Genomic DNA, 24,638 nt, shown 5'->3' on the forward strand with positions numbered 1-24,638 from the left:
ATTTTTATCTCCAGGTGCTCTGCCCACCTCCACACCCCCTCTCAAACTCGGCACACCCAAACCAAACTCCCAACCGTCTCCCCCAAACTTGCTCCTTCTGCTGTTTTCCTCATCTCTACCAATGGCAACTTCATCCTTCCCCTGGCTCAAGTCAAACTCTTGGAGTCCTCCTTGATCAGACCCTCTCTGAACGTCCCATCCAACAGCAAATCCTGTTGGCTGTACCTTGAAATATGTTCAGAATCCAACCACCTCACCCCTTGTCCAGCTGGCATCCTCTCTCACCTGCTTGTTGCAGTGGTCTCTCTCTGGTCTACCTGCCGCCGCTCTCCCCCACTACTGTCTATTCTCAGCACTTAAGTACCCCTAAAGCAGAAGGCAGGCCATGTTTCTCCTCTGCTCAGAATAAAAGCCAAAGTCCTCACCACAGCCTACGGGGCCCATCACCCTCCTCCCCACCCCCGGGCCTTTGCAGTTGCCATTCCCTTTGCCTGGATGCCCTCATTCTATATAACTATGTGGCTCACTCCCTCACTTCCCTTCAAGTCTCTTCTTAGAAGTCACCTTCTCAGTGGGTCTTCCAGGACCACCCTATTTAAGGTGCTCCCTCTCCTCCACTGTTCCCTTTCCCTGCTTTATTTTTTCTTCAGAGAACTTATTGCCACTGATACATTTTATATGCTTGCTTATTGCCACTGTCTGTCTTCTCCCACCAGAATGTCAGCTCCATAAGGACAGCGGTTTGTGTCTGTTCTGTTCCCTGCTCTGTCATAGCCTCTAGAATGTGCCTGGCACACAGCAGGTTGTTGAACCTGTTTACTGAGAACAGGGACAGGCATTTTACATGTATCATTTCCTTTCATCCTCACAACAACCCTTGAGGAAAGTGCTACCATCTCCATTTTACAGATGAAGACACCAAGGCCCAGAGAGCCTAAGTGATTTGCCAGGAAGTGGTAGTCCGGATACAAAACCAGGGAGGCTGGTCACACAGCCTGTGCCCAAAACCACTGAGCTATACAGCCTATTGGCCCTGCTCTCAAGACGTAGGCTCTTGAAGGGTCTTTCCACCTGCCTGAATTTGGATGTTGCCAATGACTCAAGCTCAGAGGACGCCCTGTGCCCGACTTCTGCCCAGTTCTCCTGGCCCCGCCAAAGGCTGTTCTGTGGATTTTCTGCCACTCCAGCCTCCAGGCCAGCATCCAGTTCTGCTGATGGAGGACATTTCCACAAGGGGTTCTGGGGACACTTCGAAGTTCCAAGCCATCTCTGCCTGTAAATACGCTATAGGCACTAATGGGGGGCCAGCTGCTGATTAAACACAGCCCCCACCCCTCACCAACCTCTACTGCAGGGACAGTTAATGGCTCTAAGAGAAAACTAAAAATAAGTCATGAGTTGCTGGAAGAGGAGTTATCCAGAAAGTCAGCCTGTGCAACTGTCACTGCTGAGGTGGGGCTGAGAGAAGGAGGGGACTCGGGGGTCAGGGCCGAGGGCAGGACCAGGCCTGCAGACTGGAAGCATCCTCAGCATCTCCTTCCTCACACCCCGGTATCTGGTCCGTTACCAAGCCACTGGCTCTGCCTTCCCCATGCATCCCGAATCTGTCCACGTCTCACAGCTCCCCCGGCCGCTGCCTGTCCTGTCACCATCGTCATCACCTGGACCACTGCAGGGGCCTCCCCACTGGTGCCCCTACTTCTGCCCTCGCTCCCCTGTAGCAGCCAGGGGGATCCTGTTAGAATCAGAGTCTGTCCTTCTGCTCCCGACACTCAGGGCTGCCACCTCCCCAGAGAAAAAGCCCAAGTCCTTACTTGAACCCACAAAACCGCCCATGGTCTCCTCCCTCAGTCATACTTCCCCTCAGTCACTCTGCTGCAGCCACACTTGACTCCTGTTTCCTAAACACCTGGCGTGACCGAACCCCAGGACCTTGGCATGTGCTGCTCCCCCTGCCTGGAATGCTCTATCCCCAACTCTTGCTCAAATCCCCACATCTAGCTCTTTCTATCATCCAGGGCTCAGCTCAAATGTCCCCTCCTCAGTGAGGCCTCCCTCACCATCCTGGCCAGAGTGGACCCCAGGGTCTCCCTACCCATGCCCCCATCTCATGTCTTGCATATTTGCACCTAAAATCACTGTGTATGTTTCCTTGACCATCTGCCCCATTCCCCACTAAAATGTAAACAACACCGGAGCGGGGTCTCTGTGCTCTATGGAAAGTACTCGATGGAACTTTTAAAGATTCTGCAAAATAACCAGTCCGTCCACTTTAAAAATGCCAAGGTCGTGAAAAACAAAGAGAGGCACAGAGACTTCCAGATGAAAGAAAATTAAGGATGCAAGATGACTAAAGGCAACGTGTGAGCCTGGACTGGATCCTGGACCAAGATGAGCCAGAAAGGACATGATTGGGACAACTGGAAAAAGTGGAATGTGGACTGAATATTAGAAAACGAGCCCGTATCTGGGTGAAATGTCCTGAACTTGATCATCATGGTGTGGTCGTGTAGGAGAATGGTCTAGCTCCTAGGGGGTTCATGCTGCGGAAATTAGGGCTAAAAAGTCATAATGTCTGTAACATATCCCACATGGTTCAACAAAATAATACAGTAAGAGACAGATACAGCAAACATGGTAAAACGTTAACAAAAGCAGTAAAAAGGGCAAGGGTATAGGAGTTCATGAGACTACACCTACTCCTCACTTACCCACTATCTCATCACCAATATTGTGCATTTATAACAATTGTAAAAAACCTACTATCCGACTATTTTGTGCATTAACAACGTACGTCTGGCAGTTAACAAACGCCGAGGCGTAAGGCAAGAGTAACACTGGCTGTGAAGGTTAAGGTTATGTGTCCAGTTGGCTGGGCCATGATTCTCAGTGGTTTGGGCATTACGTAATGATGTAATTTGGCAGTTGGATAATGATGTAGTCACCCACCATTTTATGATCTGATGTGGTCACCCTCCATTTTCAAATAACGTCAATTTTTGCATAACAACCTGGTTTTGGAACTTAACCATGTCAGTAAGTGTGGAGGCGGTGTATTCACATGAATTTTCTGTAACTTTGACATTTTTCCAAATTAAATTTGTTTTTCATTTTATTAAAGGAATGATCCTGTCTATGATGCTGTTTGACAGTTAAGAAGTCAGGGAGCCAGGTGTGTACACACATACCCACACTTGCACACACTTACAGATGCATACCTGCGTGCATGCACACATGCAAATGCACACACACGCACACATCCATGTGCACTCACGACACAAACCTGCACGTGTACACATACACGCTTACAAATGTATATCCACGTGCACGTACACACTTAAACGCACACACATAACATTCACATGCATACCTGCATATACGTGCATACACACATCCATGTGCACTCATAATGCAGACCTGCATGCACACACACATGCACACCCACACACATGCCCAATCACACACAGATATACTTGCACACATACCCACACGCTCTTCCACATCCACACCTGCACACACCCACTCACATGCCCATACCCACCTGTGTGGCCCAGAGCTGCAGCACCAGGGCCCGTGCCTGCATCTCCTCTGACACACCCATCTCCTCCAGGTGTAGCAGGTAACTTTCCAGCCAGGTGCTCCGGTGGGCCCGGGTAGCAAGTCTGGCAGGGGACAGCAGCTTCCACAGGCGACCTTTGGCCTTGCTCACATGGTCCTTATCCCCTGCAGGGATAGAGCACAGAGAGCGGGGGGTGCCGATCCGCCCACAGCCCAGGGCCACCCTGCCCTGGCCCCCCATGAAGCCAAGTCTTCTGGGTACCACTCCATGGGGAGTACTCCCTTGGGCATGAAGCTGCAGGGACAGACCCCACCTGCTGGGTGGCCCCAGTGGGGGGCACTTTCAACAGACTTGCTTATTGTCTGTCTCATCCCCACCGGGAAGGGGCAAGTGGCCTTGTCTCCTGGGAGCCAGGAGCCTTGTCTGTGTTATTCACCTCTGTGTGCCCAGCACCTGGTCCATAGTGGGTGCTCAATAAATATTTGTTACATAAATGATGTTTCTTTACATAGCAAGAGAAAGAACACTAAACATCGAGCAGCATCCCTCCTTGCTAGCATCTGATCCCAGAGCAACACCAGCCCACATGCACGCGGAGACCCGCAGGGCGGGGCTCAGCACAGCATTGCTGGACATCAGAAACAACCTACTCAGCCATCGCAGGGACAGGGTGATCTGGGGTCTGAAACTCAAATACCTCCAGGGAAGATAGGTGAAGTCAAGGAGAGAGGAGGGCCAGGAAGAGGCTACTCAGCTCCACTGAGAGGACCCCCTCCCCAGGCACAACAGAGAACCCCGGCCCAGCACAGCTCAAGGGCCTGAGCTTTGAAAAAGATCTTCTGAAGTTTTTTAATGTTTGCATCTAATTAAGAAATTTTTAAACACTCTGTAGGCCACAAAAACATCTCTGCAAATCAACGTTGGCCACGCACGGATCACCAGTTCACAATCACCACTGAATGAATTATGGTTTCCATACGCTCTGGAAATCCAGGCGGCAGTGAGAAAAATAAGAAGGCTCTTTATGGGCAGACGTAGACAGCCCACAGGGGCAGACTGCCGAGAGAATAAAGCAAAAGAGAATAAAAAAAGGCTGTGTGCAGAAGGATACCATTTAACATTATTTCAAAGCTATAAGACAATGGTATACGTATGGATGGATGTGTGTGCTCAAGTCCACCCAGTGGTGCCTCAAAAGAAAGGCCTGGCAATTTACTGCCAGAAAGGAAAAAAAAAATCAGCCATCGAAAACCCTACGGAGCACAGTTCTACGCTAACACACACGGGGTTGCCATGAGTCCAAGCTGACTCAGTGGCAACTGGTTTTATCGCATATTGTTAGGAAAAAGCAAAGTGCCCATAACAGTGTTTGGAATCCATTTGCGGGAAAAAAGAAAAATAAGAATATAGTCACATTCACTTTCATTTGTATAAGGAAACTCTGGAAGGATCCACATGAAACTAATAAATTGTGGGGGGTGGGAATCAGGTAGGTGGGAGTGACAAGAAAGGGAGGGAGGCTTTTCACTGTCACCGTTTTGTATTTTTAATGTTTTAACCAGTCCCAGAGTATTGACTCAACACCACGAATCAGCACCGACAACCTGTGTGCCTGGTGATGCAGCTAGGGAGAAGCAGGTTCAAATCCCAGAACTTTCTTACTCTAGGACTTTGGCCAAGGCCCTGTCTGTCTCTGAGTCTCCCCACCCGTAAAATGAGGGTGCCAAGCTTGAGTTCCTCTCAAGTTTTTCCTTTGAGACCCCTCCAGCCCCCTGGAGAGAGGTCTCCAGTGGGGACATGTCTTTAAAGTCTTGTGTTTTATCTTTAAAGCCACTAGGCTTTTGCATTAAGAATCTGATTCTTTAACAGTCAAATTCAAGTAAAATAAAAAAATAAAATAGCTCCCTCCCAAAAAACCAGTAAAATAAGTTTTCCAGAAGGAAGCACGATGATGAGCTTGGGGCTCTACTTACCTGGCCAACACCCCAACCTCAATGGTCTGAGGGTCCCCAAACGGTCAACTTTGTTTTAAAATATGTTTATATCTGAAAGCGTGGAGGAGGAGTAACAGATGCACACGGTAAAACATTATAATAATAAAAAAAGAGAACTAGCTCTATGGGATCGAGCTGACAACAGCAACTTGAAAGATTCGCAGTGTTCAGGGGGAAATGAGTTTATGTGAACGGGGGAGGAATGATTCAGAAAAGGAGGTGAGAACAGTGGTGTAACTTGAAGAATGTCATCTATGTCACTGAATTGTACAGGTAGAAACTGTTGAACAGGTATACGTTCTGCTGCGTATGTTTTCAACAACAATAATACACTATTTTTTTAAAAAAAAGAAACTTCAAGAGTTCAAATGGGTATACAGTCATGCGTCGCTTAACGTCCATGATACATTCTGTGAAATAGGATGTTATGGGATTTGGACATTGTGTGAATACCATATTATAGTATATACTTAGCAAAGCTATGTGAGACCACAGGCGTATCATATTGCAGTGAGACGTTGCCCAAAAGGATATTATGTGGAGCACAACTGCACTGCAAAAAGTGAGTCTCCCTCCATCCCATCTCAGCCTTCCTACAGGCAAAAATATGTATCTCACATTTTTTAAAAACACCAGTAGGTTGCATACTATACCCGCTGGACTGCACACTTCTTTTTTTACTAGTGCGTTTTATCTTATGGCAGTACATCCCATTTTATTTTATGGTTGCATTGGTTTCCTTTATATGAATGTATATAAAGCCCTTAACAGTGGACGTTTAAGTTGTTTCTGGCATTGTTATTACAAGCAATGTGACCATTAATATCTTCATGTACCTGTGGACATTTCTGTAGGATAAAGTCCTAGAAATGAAAGTTTATGATCAAAGGGATATGCATTTGATGTTTGGAAAGTCTGTGCCAAATTGCTCTTCAAAAGAGGCTGCACCACTCACACACCCCACAACAAGGTCTGCCAGCCACTTTGTCCACACTCCTCCAGGACCAACGTTCTAAGATGAGAAATCTTCCCCAACACCGCCACCTTCTGTCCACACTGGGAAATGCAGCCTTCCTATACCCAGCCCAGGACTGCTCCCAGAAGGGCGAGGGTCCTCTCTGCATCTACCCAGACTCCCCTGGGGTGTCGATATGAGGGAATGGACAATGGAGAAACCCACTCTTTCTTGCAGAAGCAATCCAGTGCTGGGATGTTTATTGAGAGCCAACTATGTGTCAGGTGTTTCACACAGAGGATTTTGCAATCAGACAGACCAAGTTTCCATTTTGCTGGCTCTGCCACCTGTCAGCTATGTGTCTATGATAAGTGACTTCAACTTTCTGAGCCTCAGTCTCCTCATCTGCAAAATGGGGATAATAATAGCAAACTTCCAGCATTGATGGCAGGATTCAGTAAGATAATGAGTCGCCTCTAAAAAGACAGTTTGTTGTTGTTGTTAGCTGCCGTTTTGTCAGCCCCCAACAAGTAGTGACCCCATGCCCAAGAGAACAAAATGCTGCTCTGTCCTGTGCCATCCCCGTGACCCACTGCAGATCAGACCGCTGTGATTCACAGGTTTTTCACTGAATGATTTTCAAAAGGTCTTTCTTCCTAGTCCATCTTAGTCTGGAAGCTCCATAGAAACCTATTCAGCATCCTAGCAACAGGCAAGCCTCCACTGACAGATGGTGGCTGCGCATGAATGGCTGGAATCGAACCCAGGTCTCCCACGTGGAAGGTGAGAATTCTACCACTGAACCACCAAGGTCCCCGAAAGATGATACCAAAAAAAAAAAAAAAAAAACAACCCAAACTCATTGCCATCGAGTCAATTCCAACCCATAACAACTCTACAGGACAGAGAATAACTGTCCCATAGGGTTTCCAAGGAGCGGTTAGTTGATTCAAACTGCTGACCTTTTTGGGTAGCAGCTGAGCTCTTAACCACGGCGCCACCAGGGCTCCAAAAAGAAAAGGAACTTGAATAGGCAATTTACAGGGAGGAAATGAAAATGCCTGGTGAAACAAAAGACGTCCTATCACAGTAGTCAGGGAACTGCCACATACAGCCAGAGGCCTTCTTCTCTGCCTATCAGATTGGCCAAGATTTGAAAGCCTGATAGCTCCAGGTTGACGAGATTGTGGGGAAATGCAAATTAAACAATGAGTTCCGGCCCTTTGCCCATCAGACTGGCAAACAAGTGAGAAGACTGATAACATCTGGTGGAAATGAGCAGACTCATTCCCTTTCCTTCACTGGTCAGGAGTTGAACCCAGGTCTCCTGCATGGAAAACAAGAACTCTACCACTGAACCACTGCTGCCCCCATGTAAATTATACCTTTCTTGTTCCCTCAGTGGAAAAAAAAAAAAAAAAGGAAAGGAAAAACCTGAAAAGTAAAACCAAAATACTAAACCCCTTGCCACTGACTCCGACCCATAGTGACCCTAGAGGACAGAGGAGAACTGCCTCATGGGGTTTCCAAGAGCAGCTGGTGGATTTCAACGCTGACCTTTTGGTTAGCAGCTCTATCACTTCACCACTGCACCACCAGGGCTCCCTTAAAAATAGAAAAAAATTAAAATGACACATGCATGTGTGCGTGTGTGTGTGTGTGTGCATGTGTGTCTGTGTAGGTGTCTGTTGAGAGAAAACTCTGTCAGAAGCTATGAACTGTGGTTACCTCTGTGGAGAGGAGTGGTGAATTCCTCTGTGAATTGCCTCTTCATGATCCTTATCTTCTTGGGGATAGAGTGGGGAAGAAGAATTTTATTATTCTCTCTATTTAATATGGCTATTTTACATGGCTTAATTTTTAATAATGAGCATGAACTACTTGTAAAAACTTTTGAAAACACCTAAAATATTAAAACAAGAAAAGGAACACACACACACAAAGATTCCCAGACTCCATGGCAGGTGTTCTGAATCAGAATTTCCAAGCCCTCCCTCTCTCTAGCACTTGCCCTTGCATGCCTCCAGTGACAGGAATCTTACTGTCTCCCAGGGCATTAGGCTGTCCTTCCTTCTATGTTACCTCTGATCCTTTACCTTGAGCTTGCACTCCCCGTTCCAGGTCTTTCCATCACCGTGCCACCCACCAGGGCCCTCATGATGCTCACCCACTGACAGGGAGCCGCGTGCCAGTTTGGGGAGCAGCAGGTCGAGCTGGCGGAAAGTGTGGAAGACGTCGGCCGAGTGGGCGCGATCCTGGGTCTGGCTCTGATGGGTGCGTGGCAGTGCCTCGACTCCGTACAGGGTCAGGTAGCCGGCTCTGGGGGTGGCAAGCAGGTGGGTGGGTGGGTGTACAGTTCCAGCCAAGCCCTTCCCCCACAGCCTACAAGCTTTTCTTCATTCCTGCACCTCACCTTTAATGAGCACCTATTGTATGCCAAAGAAGCCCCAGTGGCGCAGTGGTTAAACCGAAAGGCCGGCAGTTCAAACCCCCAGCTGCTCTGCAGGAGAAAGATGTGGCAATCTGCTTCCGTAAAGATTCACGGCCTTGGAAACTCTATGGGGCAGTTCTACTCTGTCTTACAGGGTCACTAAGTCGAAACTGACTAAGCAGCAACAGGTTTACTGTATGCCGGGCACTGTTCTGGGCACGGGGGGACAGCAGTGAATGAAATGGACAAAACTCCTGCCCTCATGAAGCTGACACACCAGTGCTGGGAGACAGACAGTAGACAGGAGAAGCCAGTCCAGCGTGTGTTATGTTAGATGATGCTCAGAGGTGTGGACAGACCTAACACTAGGACGCAGGTGGGAGGGTGGGAGTGCAACGTTAGATACGCGGCTGGCCGGGGAAGGGCTCACGTTGAAGTGGAAACCTGAAGAATGCGGAGCAAGCCTGGGTAGAGGAGAGGGAGGGGGCGAGGCAAAAGGAAGAGACAGTGCAAACACCCTGAGGCAGGAGGAGGCTGACGTGAAAAGAGAGGCAGAGGGCACAGCCTGCGCAAAGGCCTGGAGCCTGTCAGAGAGCTGCCAGGGGTCGTCCACCAGGGGGCAGAGCTGGCCTGCGTGTGGAGAGGAGCAGGAGGGTCTGGGAGTTGTCAGGGCTGGTCAGGCAGGCCAGGGCAGGGAGGGTGCCTGCCACAGTGAGAAGGCTGGGCTTGACCCGAGGGAGGTGGGGGCCCTGGGAGGTCTGAGCAGGAGGGACAGGCCTGAGCAGGTGTGAAGGGAGAAAACACAGGGAGTTTGTGTGCGCCTTGATCATACACACATGCTCACACACAGGGACGGAGGATCCAATAGGCAAGGTAAGCATGGTGCTTACCTTGCTTACCAGATCATCAGTAGCGAACAATTTCACTTCTTTTTTTTACCACATCAAATACTCTGCTTCTAGGTACAGCTGGCATCTCTCTCCCAACCCCACAGCACCTACCTATAGAATCAAAGGCCCTTTTCAAATTCACAATCCCTGACAGGGGTGGATAATTCAGTAAGCAAGGTAAGCACGGGCTTACTTTTGCTCACTTACTAATTGGTAGTGCAAATTTCACATGGATTTCACCACATCTTTGATCAACCATTCGCTACAGATGATCTGGTAAGCGTGCTTACCTTGCCTGTTGGATAATCCGCCCCTGCTCACATACACACTCACGCTCAGACACACACTCACACTGCCCCCTCCCCCAGGAAAGCTCTCAGTGGAAATGTTCCCACCAGCAGCCTCTTTCTCAGGCTCCAGGAATCCAGCCCCTGCCTGGCCCCACTGGTCTCAGTTCCAGGAGGGAAAACACAGGTCTTTACTTTTTCCGAGTGGAGGGAGGGTTTGGGGCCTCTGCAGAGAGGTCATTGAAGTCCCCACAATACCCCTCCCCCCCACCCCCCCACACCCCCCCGCCGACCTGAGCTCCTCCCAGCCCCTGGATCTCCCAGGAGAGGGATGTTCCCAGAACACGAGAGGCTGGGAGCAGCAATGAGGAGGGCAGGGGCCCGAGAGGCCTGTCTGGTTCCTGTCTTGTCCCCAATCTCTCTCTGCACCTGTACAGTGCAGGCACATAGTAGGTCCTCAATGGATGGATGGGTGAATAGTTAGAACTTGGTCCTGAGAATACTGATCTTGGGGGGAAATTACAGGGTCAGAATGATTCTGGCCTCAGAGTCATCCAAGCCACCATCCTTCCTTCCCCCTGAATCCCATTTACCTCTCTATCAACCAGCCTTGGCTTCCATACCCCCAGGGACGGAGAGTTCACCACCTGCCCATTGCACTATGAGGAGGCAATCCTTCCTTAGAATAGCCAAACACCTTCCGGAGTCTAACCCACTGGCCCTACGTGAGCCTCCTCATCAGCCCAGAAGGAATTCTTCCAAGGCTCTCGCTTTCCTTATGGCAGAAGTTGTAGAGGGGCAGCCTGCAAACTGGGTTCAGTCCCTGAACGTGTTTTGTTTGGCCAGTAGAGTTTTCCTAAAAACAAGCTGAAACGACATTTAAAAACTTGGGAAAATTCACACGAAGATCTGGATCTCCTGCTCATCTTATCTTGAGGAAGGAGAGACTCTGCTCTGCGTCACCGCCCTTCTCCCTTTTAGATGGACAGGAACTGGCCATGCCCCAGGGTCGCTATCTATCACATCACTTGTGTTGCTGTTTCTCCTAAAGCGGAGAAAGTTCGTCCTGCACAAATATTTCTACCAAAAATAGGCAATGAAAACAAACCAGGAAGGCCACAAGGTTTCAAGCTGTGTAACAGGAGACCCTTCCTACAGCACGTTCATATCAAAATAACATGGCCGAAGACAGCCAATCGATAACTGTTGTTGGCACCACGGGGTGGTGGTGGTGGTTGTGTGCCGTCCAGCTGATTCCTACTCATAGCGACCCTATAGGACAGTGTAGAACTGCTCATAGAGTTTCCAAGGCTGACAATTTTTACGGGAGCATATCTCCAGGTCTTTCTCTCACAGAGCTGCTGGTGGGTTTGAACCACCAGCCTTTCAGTTAGCAGCCAAGCTCTTAACCATTGCGCCACTGGGACTCCTCGATAAATAGCTACATGTGCGAATACATATGCAACCTCTAGGTGGCGCTAAGTGCTGTAAAGAAAAAAGCTGGGGCGGGGTGGATACCGGGAGAGAGCGGTCTATTGAATGGGGTGTCAGGAAGGGCTTCTCTGAGGAGCGACACTTGAGATGAAACTTAGATGGAGTGAGGCAGGAGCCAAGCTGACATCTGGGGAAACAGCCTCTCAGGAGGAGGGGCAGTAACTGCAAAGTTGGGAGGCTGCTGGTGGGTTCAGGCAGCAGCAGAAGGTTGGTGTGATGGGAGGGGAGAGAGCGGGGACCTCAAGAGAGAATGGGGCAGAGGTGTCGGCAGATCCTGCAGGGTCCCGCGGGCCAGGGCTAGAGCTCTGGATGTGACTCTGAGTGAGGTGAGAGCAATATAGAACAGGTTGGAGGCTGTAAGCAGGGGTACCTCATGGTTTGGGGCCACATGAACCTGCACCTCCATGTCTGCGTCCCTGCAGCCACCGTGCCACCCTAAGCCCGTTCTCTTCCTTTTTTAGGGGCTGCAGATGGTGACGAAAAGACCCAAAGCTGCCAAGCCAGGAAGCAAGAGCTCCAGCCCAGTCCTCAGGCCCTGAGGACACAGGTGCCAACTTACAGGTGCTGATTTGCATCGGACTTCTTGCCACTGTGTCAGCTATTACCATGGGGCCTAAACAGACCCACTCACCACTGCCTCTCCCCACCCACCAAGTCCCACTCCTCCTTCTGTGACTTCTTTGCCCCCACAAAGACTTGGGGTGGCGGGAGCCAGGAGCCCGCACTAGGTGGCTTTAACTGGCCCTCTCTGGACCTCAGTTTCCCCATCTATATAACGACAGGGCAGGCCAGCTCAGCATTCCAGACCAAATGCAGCCCTGATGGTGTCTGCACCACTCCGTGTAGAAGAATGTGGCCACTTACATGAACAGGGTCATGGTTGAGAGCCCAGGCCCTGGAGCCAGCCTGGCCATGACCCAAGTGTGGAACTCTGGGCAAATGACAGAGGCTCTCCAGGCCTCAGTTCTCTCATCTGTCAAACAGGGCTTGTACAGTACCAGCCTCACAGAGCTGTTGTGAGGATTAAATGAGTGAGCCCACGTGGAGGCTACATGTATGCACACACATGTCATATATGAGCCCACACGCCTGTATGTATCCATGAATGGCTATGTTTTATTCTGAAAGTATATTGCTCTCAGTTTTTGGAGGAGTTGAAAGGTCCTTTCTGTTTTGAAATGATGGTCAGTTAAAGGCACCAACAAAACCCAAGGAACTGTCCTCAACACGACTCATTGACCACTCTTTCCCTCACTGCCCACCCCCTTGACCCCCAATCACATCTTTCAGCTGGTCCTCTCAGCTCTGTAAATCACCCAAAATCTCGCCATCTTTCCTGCCACTTTCCAGGTCCAGGCCGTTCTTTACTTTTACCTGGACGCCAACAGCCTCCCTCTCATCCCCACATCCTCCACCTCCAGCCTATTCTCCACCCAGCACCCAGGGGGAGCTTTAAATCTCTAAGTTGGATCATGTCAGGTCTCTGCTTAAACCCCCAATAATGGCCCATCTTGTTGGTGGGTGCCGTTGAGTCGGCTCCAACTCATAGCGACCTCATGTAAAACAAAACAATTGCCTTCCAACCTGAGGGGTTCATCTTCCAGCACTATATCAGACAATGTTCTGTTGTGATCCATAAGGTTTTCATTGGCTAATTTTCAGAAGCAGATCACCAGGCCTTTCTTCCCAGTCTGTCTTTGTCTGGAAGCTCCACTAAAACCTGTCCACCATGGGTGACTCTGCTGGTGTTTGAAATACTGGTGGCACAGCTTCCAGCATTATAGCAACATGCAAGCCACCAAGGTACGACAAACTGACAGATACTTCCATGGCTTTGAGGCTCTGCAAGATTGGTTGCCATCAACTATGACCTCATCTCCACCGTCCACCCTCCACCCTCAGCTCCCTCACCTCTGGGCCTTTGCACTTGCTGTTCCCTCTGCCCAGAATCTTGGTGTGGTGGGCACCTTGTAGACAGGTCTCAGATCTGAGGTCAGACCCTCAGGGTGGCCCTCCCTGGTCAGCCTGGCTCACGGAGCCCCCACACTATCACCCACCTGTTGATCTCCGTCATCACATTTACCACTCTCTGACAAATTGTCTTTATTTATTGGTTTATCGTCTGTTTCCCCCACTACAGTGCCAACTCTGTGAGTTTCGTGACTTCATCTGTCCTGTTCCCTGTTGTGTCCTCAGTGCCTGGAATAGTGCCTGGCATTGCTGAAGAACGTCCAGTTGCATAGCTTTTAATATACGTTTACAAGGTCTGATAAAAGGTTAAAGTGCTCGGCTGGTCTCCAAACATTTTGTTTTTCTGGTCTGCAATATCCCAAAGTCTGGAAGCCACAGGACAAAATGGTCTTTGAAGACTCGTCCTGATAACCCCTTCCTGGGTGACCAGTGAGGCCCGACCCCTTTTGGGGTTCAGGCGAGCACTTGGGGTCCCAGATGTACAGTGTCTTTCTTGCAGCCTTTGCCTTAAGTGTTCCAAAGTGCTTCCCTACCCACAAAGTGCTTGTGGTTTACCTAGCCACCCCTCACGACTGATGCAGGCCCAGATGCTGGGCTCCACCCAGAAGGAAAAGTGGGGGACCCCAGGCCCACCTGAGCAGGGAGCTGTAGGAGAAATCGAGGAGCCCTGTCTCGTGCCAGCCACCACCTGCCTCTGTAGCATCATCCAGCAGGACCGTGCGAAGGTTGGTATACATGGCTTCCGTGAGTGCCTGGAGGTCTCTGTGGAGGAGAGTCCTGGGGCGGGAAATAGAGGTGTGAGAGTCTGCCTCCCAAAGACACACAAGTACTTGCCTCTGCAAATTCCAGGGTCCCAAAGTCCAAGGTCCTCATTGGTAATGGGAGCCTTTAGAAGACTGGCTTGTACAGATGAAACAATATTACTATTATCATCAACAACAATAGTCGCCATTTACTGTGCTAAGCAAAATTATGTCGTTTGATCATCTGACAACCCTAGGAATAATAGTTACTATTATGACACCCATTTTACAGATGAAGAAACTCAGGAACAGAGAAGAAAGTAACTTACCCAAGGTCACACAGCCAGTAAGTGGTACAGCTGGGATTGAAACACTGCTCTACCCAATTCTGGACTCTGAGCACTTAACCATGAGAGTCCGTCCCTCCCCTGGCACATAAAGCTTGCAAGAGGAACCCACAGCCTTCTGGAAGAGAAAGAACTAAGAGACCAACCCTTTCTCCCTGCGATCCAAAGTTAGAGACCGGTTTGGATGGTTAAGGTGCACCCCTGACAAATGACTACCAGTAAGACAGGACTCTGAGTGAACTCAACGCGAGGAAGAAAGGAATCTGACCTGGTCTCATCATGTATGCTTAAGAGTCTGAGGAACAAACCAATTCTGGAACGTTTTGGAAGGTTCTGGAAGGAGGAAGACCGTACTGAGCCTCACTGATACAGATCAACATTGAAAGCCGTGACTGCGCGTATGAGTAGATGCCAAGGACATGAACAAGAGTGTCTGGGGGGCAATGCAAAGCCAATGTTCAACAGCAACACCTTGTGGAAGCAACAAGAACAGTGCTAGCATATAGATCGGGTGGTCTAGTTCCGTCTCCACCTGCTGTTTGGACAGGATGGATCCCTTTAGACTGAGTAAGTCTCTGCATTCTTGGTTAATTCATGAGGGGAAAGCCTTCAGAGGGAGTCCATAAGCTCCCAGGTAGTAACACCTTTTCAGTGTTCAAGTTAGAACACTGTCGGAAAAATAAGAGACATGATCCATGTGAGATAAGGCACGTAAAGGGCTTAGCATGACACCTGGCACATTGTAAGTGCTCAATAAATGGGTGCTGACACAGTGATTGACCCTGACCCAGTGGCCCACAACCCCACTTCAACCACAAGTCCTCAATGCAGACAGTGGCCCTCAACAGGTGTGGTAGCCCTGCCCAGAGGACATCATGCCAGCTTGTGAGAAATTCCCAGAAACTCTTGGAGCAGACACTGGAGGAAACTAGGATTCTCTCTGGGCAGGTGGGGGTAGGATGCAGTGAACTGTGGATTGTTGTTGTCAATGGGACCCCATGGGAACCCCTGGAGTGTCAGGACCCAGGACACCTGGACTCAGAAATACTCCTAGCAGCTGTCCCACAAGGCCAAGGTCAGAACTGGGCATCTCCTCCCATCAATGTTCACCCATAATGCTGGCCTTTCCTCAGCTTTAGCAATCCTGCTAAACACAGGTTTCTGGGTGCTTTTCCTAACTCCTAGCTCTAGGAGATTCCCACCACATTGTGTGAGCTCTTCAGGGGCAGACACAGGGTCTTATTTGCCTTACATCTCAGGCGGAGGAGGATGAACTGAAGAGTCAACAGACCTGGATTCAAATCCATCCTCTGCCACTTACTAGTGGTGGACCTTAATCCACTTCACTTATATGAGCCTCGGTTTCCTCGTCTGTAAAATAAGGATGAAAATACCTACCTCTTAGGACTAATGTACTCATACAAAGGTGTGCCTATAAAACACCTGGCATATGGCAGGTATCTTCAAATGGTGGCTGACATCATTCTACACCACCTACATCTAGAACAGTGACCAGCACACAGTAGGCCCTCAGATGTTTGCTAAATGAATGCAGAGGAAATAGGTTGTCTTGTTGATCTAATTATTCCTGGTATTTCAGGAGCTGCACCACTTCCTAGCTGAGGGACCTGGAGCAAGTCACTTCTCCTCTCTGAGCCCCAACATCCTCATCTATAAAATGGGGCTATAAGTCAATTACCTGCCAGCATGTTGTGAAGACTGATGAGATAATGTGTGGTGCCTGACACAGAGTATGGATTCAAAAATATTAACTGACCCACTGATTCCCCTTCATTTTACAGATAAGGAAACAGAGGCTCAGGGAGGAGAAGTGATTTGTTCAAGGTCACAAAGCAGGAAAGTGCAGACCTGGGATTTGAATCTAGGTCTGGCTGACCCAAACCCTGATCTCCTACTAAAACTGGGCTGCCTCCTAAAAGAGATAGGGATAGGAGGTAAAGTATTTTTCAGCTCAGTTCTTTTGGGTTGTTTTGTTTTTTCTCACCTGTCTTCTGTCTCCTGGCTCAAGCGAAACAAAATATCTTTAGTAGACATCTGCTTTGGAGCCAAGCACAACCCACACAGGACTTGGGGTTCACAGGTGGAAGCACGTCACCCACCCTAGCCCAACAGCAGGTGCCATCTTTAGCCACTCACGGTTTCATCCTGGCCTTTTCATCACTGGGGTTGTAATGCGGAAGCTGCACATCAAAAATCCTTTCCATAAGGAAGACGGCATAGGCGTGGAAGTCGAGCTTGGTGCGAGACTCCCACACCACTGTGTCATAGCAGTGTGGGTCCAGGAGGACAGTGACATACCTGCCCCCCACCAGCACCTGTGGGAGGTCAGCAGGAATGGAGTGAGGAGTATTACTATGGACAACAGCATCTCTCAGCAGTCAAGGGCTTACTAGGTGCCAGTCACTGCCCCCAATGAACACATAACAGACGATGTCCCCTCATGAAAACCCTGAGACGTAGGGACCACCATTCACCCAATGACAGCTGAAAAAGTGAGGCTTAAAGAAGGAATGCAATGTGCCCAAGATCACATAGTTGAGAATGGGCAGAGCTAGGATATGAATTCAGGGCTTTTTTGAACCAAAAGCTGTGCTCTTAACCATCTCACTCTTAAGCACCCTCCGTGGTAATCTTGGTTGTTGCTGTATCTCCAGCAATCAAGAAAGAGTGTGCCTAGAGAAGGCAGCAGATGAATACTCTGTGCATCACAGATGGATGGCTGGATGGATAGATGGATGGATGCATGCATGCATGGATGGGTGGAGTTGAGCAAATGTTAATGGTGATTGTTGGATGTGTATACGGACAGGTAGATAGAAGAATAAATGGATGGATTGAAGGATGGGTGAATGGATGGATGGATGCTGTCAGATAAATTCTAGTGGATGGATTGTAGATGGGTGGATGGATAAATATACGGATAAATGGATGTATGAATGGATGGATGGATGCTGTTGAGTAAATACTAGTGGATGGATTGCTAGATGAGTGGATAAATGGATGGATAGATCAATGAATGGATATTAGAGGAAAAGATGGATGGATGGGTCTCTGGAGGTTAGCTGGAAAATAAATGTATGAATAAATATTGGGTACAAGGATGGCAGGATGCTAAGTGGATACTGGGCAAACAGATTGAATGATAGATGTTACATGGATGGATGGAAGTTGGAAGGATAGATGGAAGATGGATAGATGGGTAGCAGTTGCTTGAACGGATGTTGGAAGGTTGAACAGATAGATGGAGGTATAAATAGATATATAATGAGTTGACAGATGAAATGGATGAACAGACACTGGACACTGAATAGCTGGATAGCTGATTGTTGGGTGGATAATGGACAGATAGATTGGAAGATAAATGGAAGAATGGAAATTGGTAGAATTGTATATGTGGATGAAATTTAGATGGGTGTCGTATACATGAATGAAAGAATATTTGGGAAATTTTGGGTAGAAGAATGGAGAGATGGATAATGGGTGACTGGATGGAGAGATACATATTGGGTAAGTATATGGCAAGATGGATGGATGAGTGCAATGAAATATATGGATGAATGCTGGGAGAATGCTGGGCAGACATTGGTTATATGGGTGGAAGGATAGACATTGGATGGAGAGAAGGGTGGATGGAAGGAAGGAAGGAAGGATAGATGCATGCATGGATGGATGGATGGCGATCAGTTGGATGGATGTACAAGCACTGAATAGATATTGAATGACTGCATAGCTTGATGTTGGAAAGATGCTACAGGGATACTGAAGAGATGGATGTCAGATAAGCAGTGGATTACAGTTGGAGAGACAGAGAGAAAGTTGAATGAACCATTGAATGGATGTTGTACAAGTAGGTTAGTGTATGGATGGATGCTGAGGAAATCACTATGCAACCAGATATGACAGACCCAGCTGCTCATCCCTTTCTCTCCCAAGAGGCACTTACCGTAAAGATATCACCATGCTTCTCCTTCATCCTAGTGAGGAAGCTGGCAGCATCTTTTCCAAACTCCAAGGCATGGCCCAACCAGGGGATACTGCCCAGGTCCAAGGGAGGCTCTCCAGGTCGCCTGTAGAAACCACAGCACTTATTACCATTTGATAATGCAGGGAGGGAGATAAAGAGTACAGGGCATAGGCTGTAATTTTAAGTGGAGTCACAGGTATGTGCTAGCTCAGCCCAGGGAGTGCGAAGGCTGTGTGTGTGACATTCAAGGCCGGAATCATTTGTGAGAGCAGAGAAACTCCTCTGGGAATATAACAATATTTATAGCTCACTGTGGGAGGCTTCAGGTGGGAGGCAGAATTTAAAAACAACCACAACTTCCTAGTGGGAAATATATGGTGCTGTTTACTTTAAAAAACAATGATTACACCAAAGACTGTGGCCCTAAGACACCCTTCTGATCTAGAACTGAAGTCATTCCCAGAGGCCACTTTTCAGTCAAACAACAGACAAGCCCGTAAAACAGACAATAACACCCAAGAGGAACATGCTCCTTAGAACAGTCAAATTACACGAGATCAAAAGGGCAATATTTGTCCAAAAGCAAAGATGAGAAGGCACGAAGGGTAGAAAATCAGGACGAAAGGAAACAGGGAACCCAGGGCAGAAATGGGGAGAGTCCTGACAAACTGTGGGGAATGAAACCAAAGCCATGAAACGCTTTATATACAAATTATTGAATGGGAGTCTAATTTGCTCTGTAAAGTTTAACCTAATGCACAATTAAATAATAAAGCTCAGAAACAAAAAGCTAAAAAAGAAAGAATGATTATCCTCAGTGGGCCTGACCTACTCAGGACCTAAGTGATGGGGCTTAAAAGGGACAGGGCTTTTCCTGGCGAAAGAGATTCAAAGCATGAGAGGGATTTGACACAAGGGAGATTCTCTACCGCTGGCTCTGAAGATGGAGGGGCCACGTGGCAAGGAATGCAGGCAGCCTCTCGGAGATGAAAGCAGACCTCAGCTGACAGCAAGCAAGGAAACAGGGACCTCAACCCTCCAATCCAAGGAACTAAATTCATCCAGATGCTTCCCAGAGCCTCCCAATAGGAAGGCAGCCTGGCTAACACCTTGGTTTCAGCCTTATAAGACTCTGAACAGACTAGGAAGAAAGGCCTATGGATCACAGCAGTCCAATCCTGTTGTGCATGGGGTCACCATGAGTAGAGGGTTGACTCAATGGCAGCTGTCTTAGTTATCTAGTGTTGCTATAACAGAAGTACCACAAGTGGGTGGGTTTAACAAACAGAAATTTATTCTCTCACAGTCAGGCCAGCATATCCCAGGGAAGGCTTTTTCTCTCAGTTGGTTCTAGGGGTAGGTCTTTGTCATCAATCTTCCCCTGGTCTAAGAGCGTCTCACCCCAGGGACCCCTGGGTCCAAATGACATCCTAAGCTCCCAGCCCTTCTTTCTTGGTGGTATGAGGTCCTTCTCCTCTGTGCTTGATTCTCTCTTTTATATCTCAAAAGAGACTGACTCAAGATACAGCCTAATCCTGTAGGGTGAGTCCTTTCTCATTAACACAAATGCTTCTAATCCTGGCTCACTAACATCATAGAGGTTAGAATTTACAATCACATCAGATCACAAAATGGTAGACAACCACACAATACTGGGAATCATGGGCTAGCCACGTTGGCACACATTTTGGGGGGACACAATTCAATCCATAACATTCCAGCCTTTGCTCCTCAAAATTCATGTCCTTGCCACATGTGAAACATATTCACCCCATCGTATCATAGCAAAAGTCAAAATTCAACTCCAAGTCCAAAATCTCCTGGGGCAAAATTCCTCTTCATCTTTGAAACCCAGAATACAAGTTATCTGTTTCCAAAGTACAATGGCGGAACAGACACAAGCTAAACATTTCCATTACAAATGGGAAAAACTGGAGGGAAAGAGGAGATAATAGGCACCAAGCAAATCAGCAGAACACATTACATCAGCTCTGAAGGCTTGAAAATGTTCTGAGACCATTTAGGCAATGGCCCTGCCCTCCAGCCTCTGGGTGTTGGCCATTCTCTCCAGATTCTGGGTGGAGGTCCTTTGGCCCTGGGCGTCAGCTCTGCCTTCCAGGCCCACTAGAATAGCAACTATGCTCCCTCACATTTGGGCGGTCCCATTCTCCTAGTCCATCTGAGTTGTGACTCCACCCTGTTGGCCCCGACAGGCCCTGTTCTACTTTAGGCAGCGGATCTGGCCCCATCCCACTGGCACTCGTAAAAGGCAGCCTCACACTCCAGAACAGAGTTGGTGAAGATCTGACTCTTTGAAATCTTGAGGCTGTGGCCCCATCCTTTGAAAGCCCAGAGGTCATGGCTCCACCCTTTGAGACTCCAGAGGTCTGGGCCCTACCCTTTGAGATGGAGGCAGCTCTGCCTCCTGTGTTCCTTGTCTTTTCAGCTTCTGCCTCCTGGTTCCCTGGCCTCTCGGTCCCTCGGGTCCTTGGGTTGGCCAGGTATCTGCCCTGCTTAAGCAGGTGTTGCAAAGCTCTTTAGCTCTACTGATAAGTCCCTGGAGGTACCCCATTCTGACAGTAAACCTGGCCAGAAGACACTCAGCCCTTTTGCTCCATGGGTCAGCAAGCCTAGCTCCAGCAATAAATGCCCAGAGGCACCCCACTCCATTAGGAAGCCTCCTGTCCAAAAGCACTCAGCTCTGTGGTTCCGTGGGTCAGCTCCCGTGCCATCTGATTCCTTTCTCCTGGTTCTGCTGCTGCCATTTCTCTGCTCCTGCTTCCCTCCATCTATGCCATCTCTGGTGTTACAGTTTTCCTCACTTCCTTCTGAGACCTTGCCAGAATTTAATTCCACCAGCGGTCTCTTCAAGGCAATCTAGGCTTCCACCATTAGACATGTTAAAACTCTTCCAGCTTCTACTCATTCACAGTTTCAAAGCCACTTCCACATTTTAGGCATCTGTTAGAGCAGCACCCCACTCTTGGTACCAAATTCTATCTTGGATATCTAGTGTCGCCGTAACAGAAATACCACAAATGGGGGGATTTAACAAACAAATTTATTCTGTCACAGTCTAGGAGGCTAGAAGTCTAAATTCAGGGCACCGGCTCCTGGGAAGGCTTTTTCTCTCTGTGGTTCTGGGGGAAGGTCCTTGTCATCAATCTTCCCCTGGTCTAACAGCTTCTCAACCTAGGGACCCCTGAGTCCAAAGGATGCACTCAGCTCCTGGCCCTTCTTTCTTGGTGGTATGAGGTCCTTCTCCTCTGTGCTTGATTCTCTCTTTTATATCTCAAAAGAGATTGACTCAAGATACAGCCTAATCCTGTAGGGTGAGTCCTTTCTCATTAACACAAATGCTTCTAATCCTTCCTCACTAACATCATAGAGGTTAGAATTTACAACACATAGGATAATCACATCAGATCGCAAAATGGTTGACGACCACACAATACTGCAAATCATGGCCTAGCCAAGTTAACACACATTTTTGGGGACCACAATTCAATACTCTTCACCAATACCGTAATTCAAAGGCATCAATTCTTCTTCGGTCTTCCTTATTCATTATCCAGCTTTCACATGCATATGAGGTGACTGAAAATACCATGGCTTGGGTCAGGCACACTGTCTTAATCATCTAGTGCTGCTATAACAGAAATACCACAAGTGGATGGCTTTAACAAAGAGAAATTAATTTTCTCACAGTCTAGTAGGATAGAAGCCCAAATTCAGGGTGTCAGCTCCAGGTGAAGGTTTTCTCTGTTGGTTCTGGAAGAAGGTCCTTGTCATCAATCTTCCCCTGGACTAGGAGTTTCTCCTCGCAGGAGCCCCAGATCCAAAGAATGCACTCCGCTCCAGTCACTGCTTTCATGGTGGTATGAGGTCTCCCTGTTTCTTTGCTCACTTCTTTCTTTTATGTCTCACAAAAGATGGGCTCAAGACACAATCCAATCTGGTAGATCAATATAACCGCCACTAATCCATCTCATTAACATCATAGCGATAGGGTTTACAACACATAGGAAAATCACATCAGATGACAAAATGGTGGACAATCACACAACACTGGGAATCATGGCTCAGGCAAATTGATACACATATTTTTGGGGGACAGAATTCAATTCATGACACACACCTTGCCCTCAAAGTGACATCTTTGCTTTTCAACACTTTAAAGAGGTCTTTCGCAGATTTGCCCAATGCAATATATTGTTCGATTTCTTGGCTGCTGCTTCCATGGGCTTTGATTATGGATCCAAGTAAAACAAAATCCTTGACAACTTCCATAAACCCACTACTCTCGAGTTGATTCTGACTCATAGCGACCCTACAGGACAGAGTAGAACTGCCCGGTAGAGTTTCCAAGGAGCGCCTGGTGGATTCGAACTGCCAACCTCTTGGTTAGCAGCCATAGCACTTAACCATTACGCCACCAGGGTTTCCAACAACTTCAATATTATCTGTTTATCATGATGTTGCTTATTGGTCCAGTAGTGAGGGTTTTTGTTTTATGTTGAGTTGTAATCTCGTATTCTGTTTGAACTATTTTCTCTTGTTCTAAGTACAGGTTCTCCATGAGCACAATTAAGTGTCCTAGAATTCCCATTCTCCTAAATGTTATCCATAATCTGTTATGATCCACACAGTTGAATGCCTTTGCATAGTCAATAAAACACAGGTAAACATCTTTCTGGTATTTTCTGCTTTCAGCCAAGATCTGTCTGACATCAGCAATGATATTCCTCGTTCCACACCCACTTCTGAACCTAGCTTGAATTTCTGGAAGTTCCCTGTCGATGCACTGCTGCAGCCATTTTAGAATTATCTTCAGCATAATTTTACTTGTATGCAATATTAATGATATTGTTCGATAATTTCCACATTCTTTTGGATCACCTTTCTTTGGAATGGACACAAATACGGATCCCTTCCAGTTAGTTTCCAGTTGGTTGGTCAGGTAGCTGTCTTCCAAACTTCCTGACAAAGACAAGTGAGTGCTTCCAGTGTTGCAGCCGTTTCATGAAATATCTCTGTTGGTATCCTGTCAACTCCTGGAGCCTTGTTTTTCACCAATGCCTTTAGTGCAGCTTGGACTTCTTCCTCCAATACCATCGGCTTGATAATATGCTACTTCCTGAAATGGATGATCATCCATCAGTTCTTTTAGGTACAGTGACTCTGTGTATTCCTTCCATCTTCTTTTGATGCTTCCTGCATTTTCAACATTTTGCCCATAGAATTCTTCAATATTGCAACTCGAGGCTTGAATTTTTTCCTCAGTTCTTTTAGCTTGAGAAATGCAAAGACTGTTCTTCCTCTTGGTTTTCTAACTCCAGGTTTTTGTACATTTCATTATACTTCTTTACTTTGTCTTCTCAAGCCACCCTTTGAAATCTTTTGCTCTGCTCTTTTACTTCATCATTTCTTCCGTTCGCTTTAGCTGCTCTAAATTCAAAAGCAAGTTTCAGAGTCTCTTCCGATATCCATTTTGGTCTTTTCTTTCTTCCTTGTCTTTTTAATGATCTTTTGCTTTCTTCATGTATGATGTCCTTGACGTCATTACACAACTGTTCTGGTCTTCAGTCATTAGTGTTCAATGTGTCAGATCTATTCTTGAGACTTTCTACAAATTCAGGTGTGATATAGTCAAGGTTATATTTTGGTTCTTGTAGACTTGTTTTAATTTTCTTCAGCTTCAACTTGAATTTGCATATGAGCAATTGATAGTCTGTTCTGCAGCCAGCCCCTGGCCTTGTTCTGACTGATGATATTGAGCTTCTCCATTGTCTCTTTCCACAAATGTATATGATTTGATTCCTGTGTATTCCATCTGGTGAGGTCCATGTGTATAGTCACCATTTATGTTGTTGAAAAAGGTATTTCCAATGAATAAGTCATTGGTTTTCAAAATTCTGCCATTCGATCTCCGGGGTCACGAACATCACTAAGGCCATATTTTCCACGTACTGACTCTTCTTT

The 24,638-nt window shown here is 47.6% G+C and overlaps 1 protein-coding gene across 1 annotated transcript in view; it reads right to left on the reverse strand.

Moving 5' to 3' along the window:
• Nucleotides 1-24,638, reverse strand: part of PTGIS (prostaglandin I2 synthase) — a 49,672-nt gene that overhangs the window by 15,288 nt on the left and 9,746 nt on the right. The window contains exons 3-7 of the mRNA XM_064276437.1: nucleotides 18,636-18,828; nucleotides 16,829-17,007; nucleotides 14,215-14,358; nucleotides 8,676-8,827; nucleotides 3,542-3,723 (exon numbers count right to left, since the gene is read on the reverse strand). Coding sequence (XP_064132507.1) covers nucleotides 3,542-3,723; nucleotides 8,676-8,827; nucleotides 14,215-14,358; nucleotides 16,829-17,007; nucleotides 18,636-18,828 — 850 coding nt within the window. The remainder of the gene's footprint in view (nucleotides 1-3,541; nucleotides 3,724-8,675; nucleotides 8,828-14,214; nucleotides 14,359-16,828; nucleotides 17,008-18,635; nucleotides 18,829-24,638) is intronic.

The sequence above is a fragment of the Loxodonta africana genome, chromosome 24, assembly GCF_030014295.1.
Source record: "Loxodonta africana isolate mLoxAfr1 chromosome 24, mLoxAfr1.hap2, whole genome shotgun sequence".
In the NCBI taxonomy this organism is placed as follows: domain Eukaryota; kingdom Metazoa; phylum Chordata; class Mammalia; order Proboscidea; family Elephantidae; genus Loxodonta; species Loxodonta africana.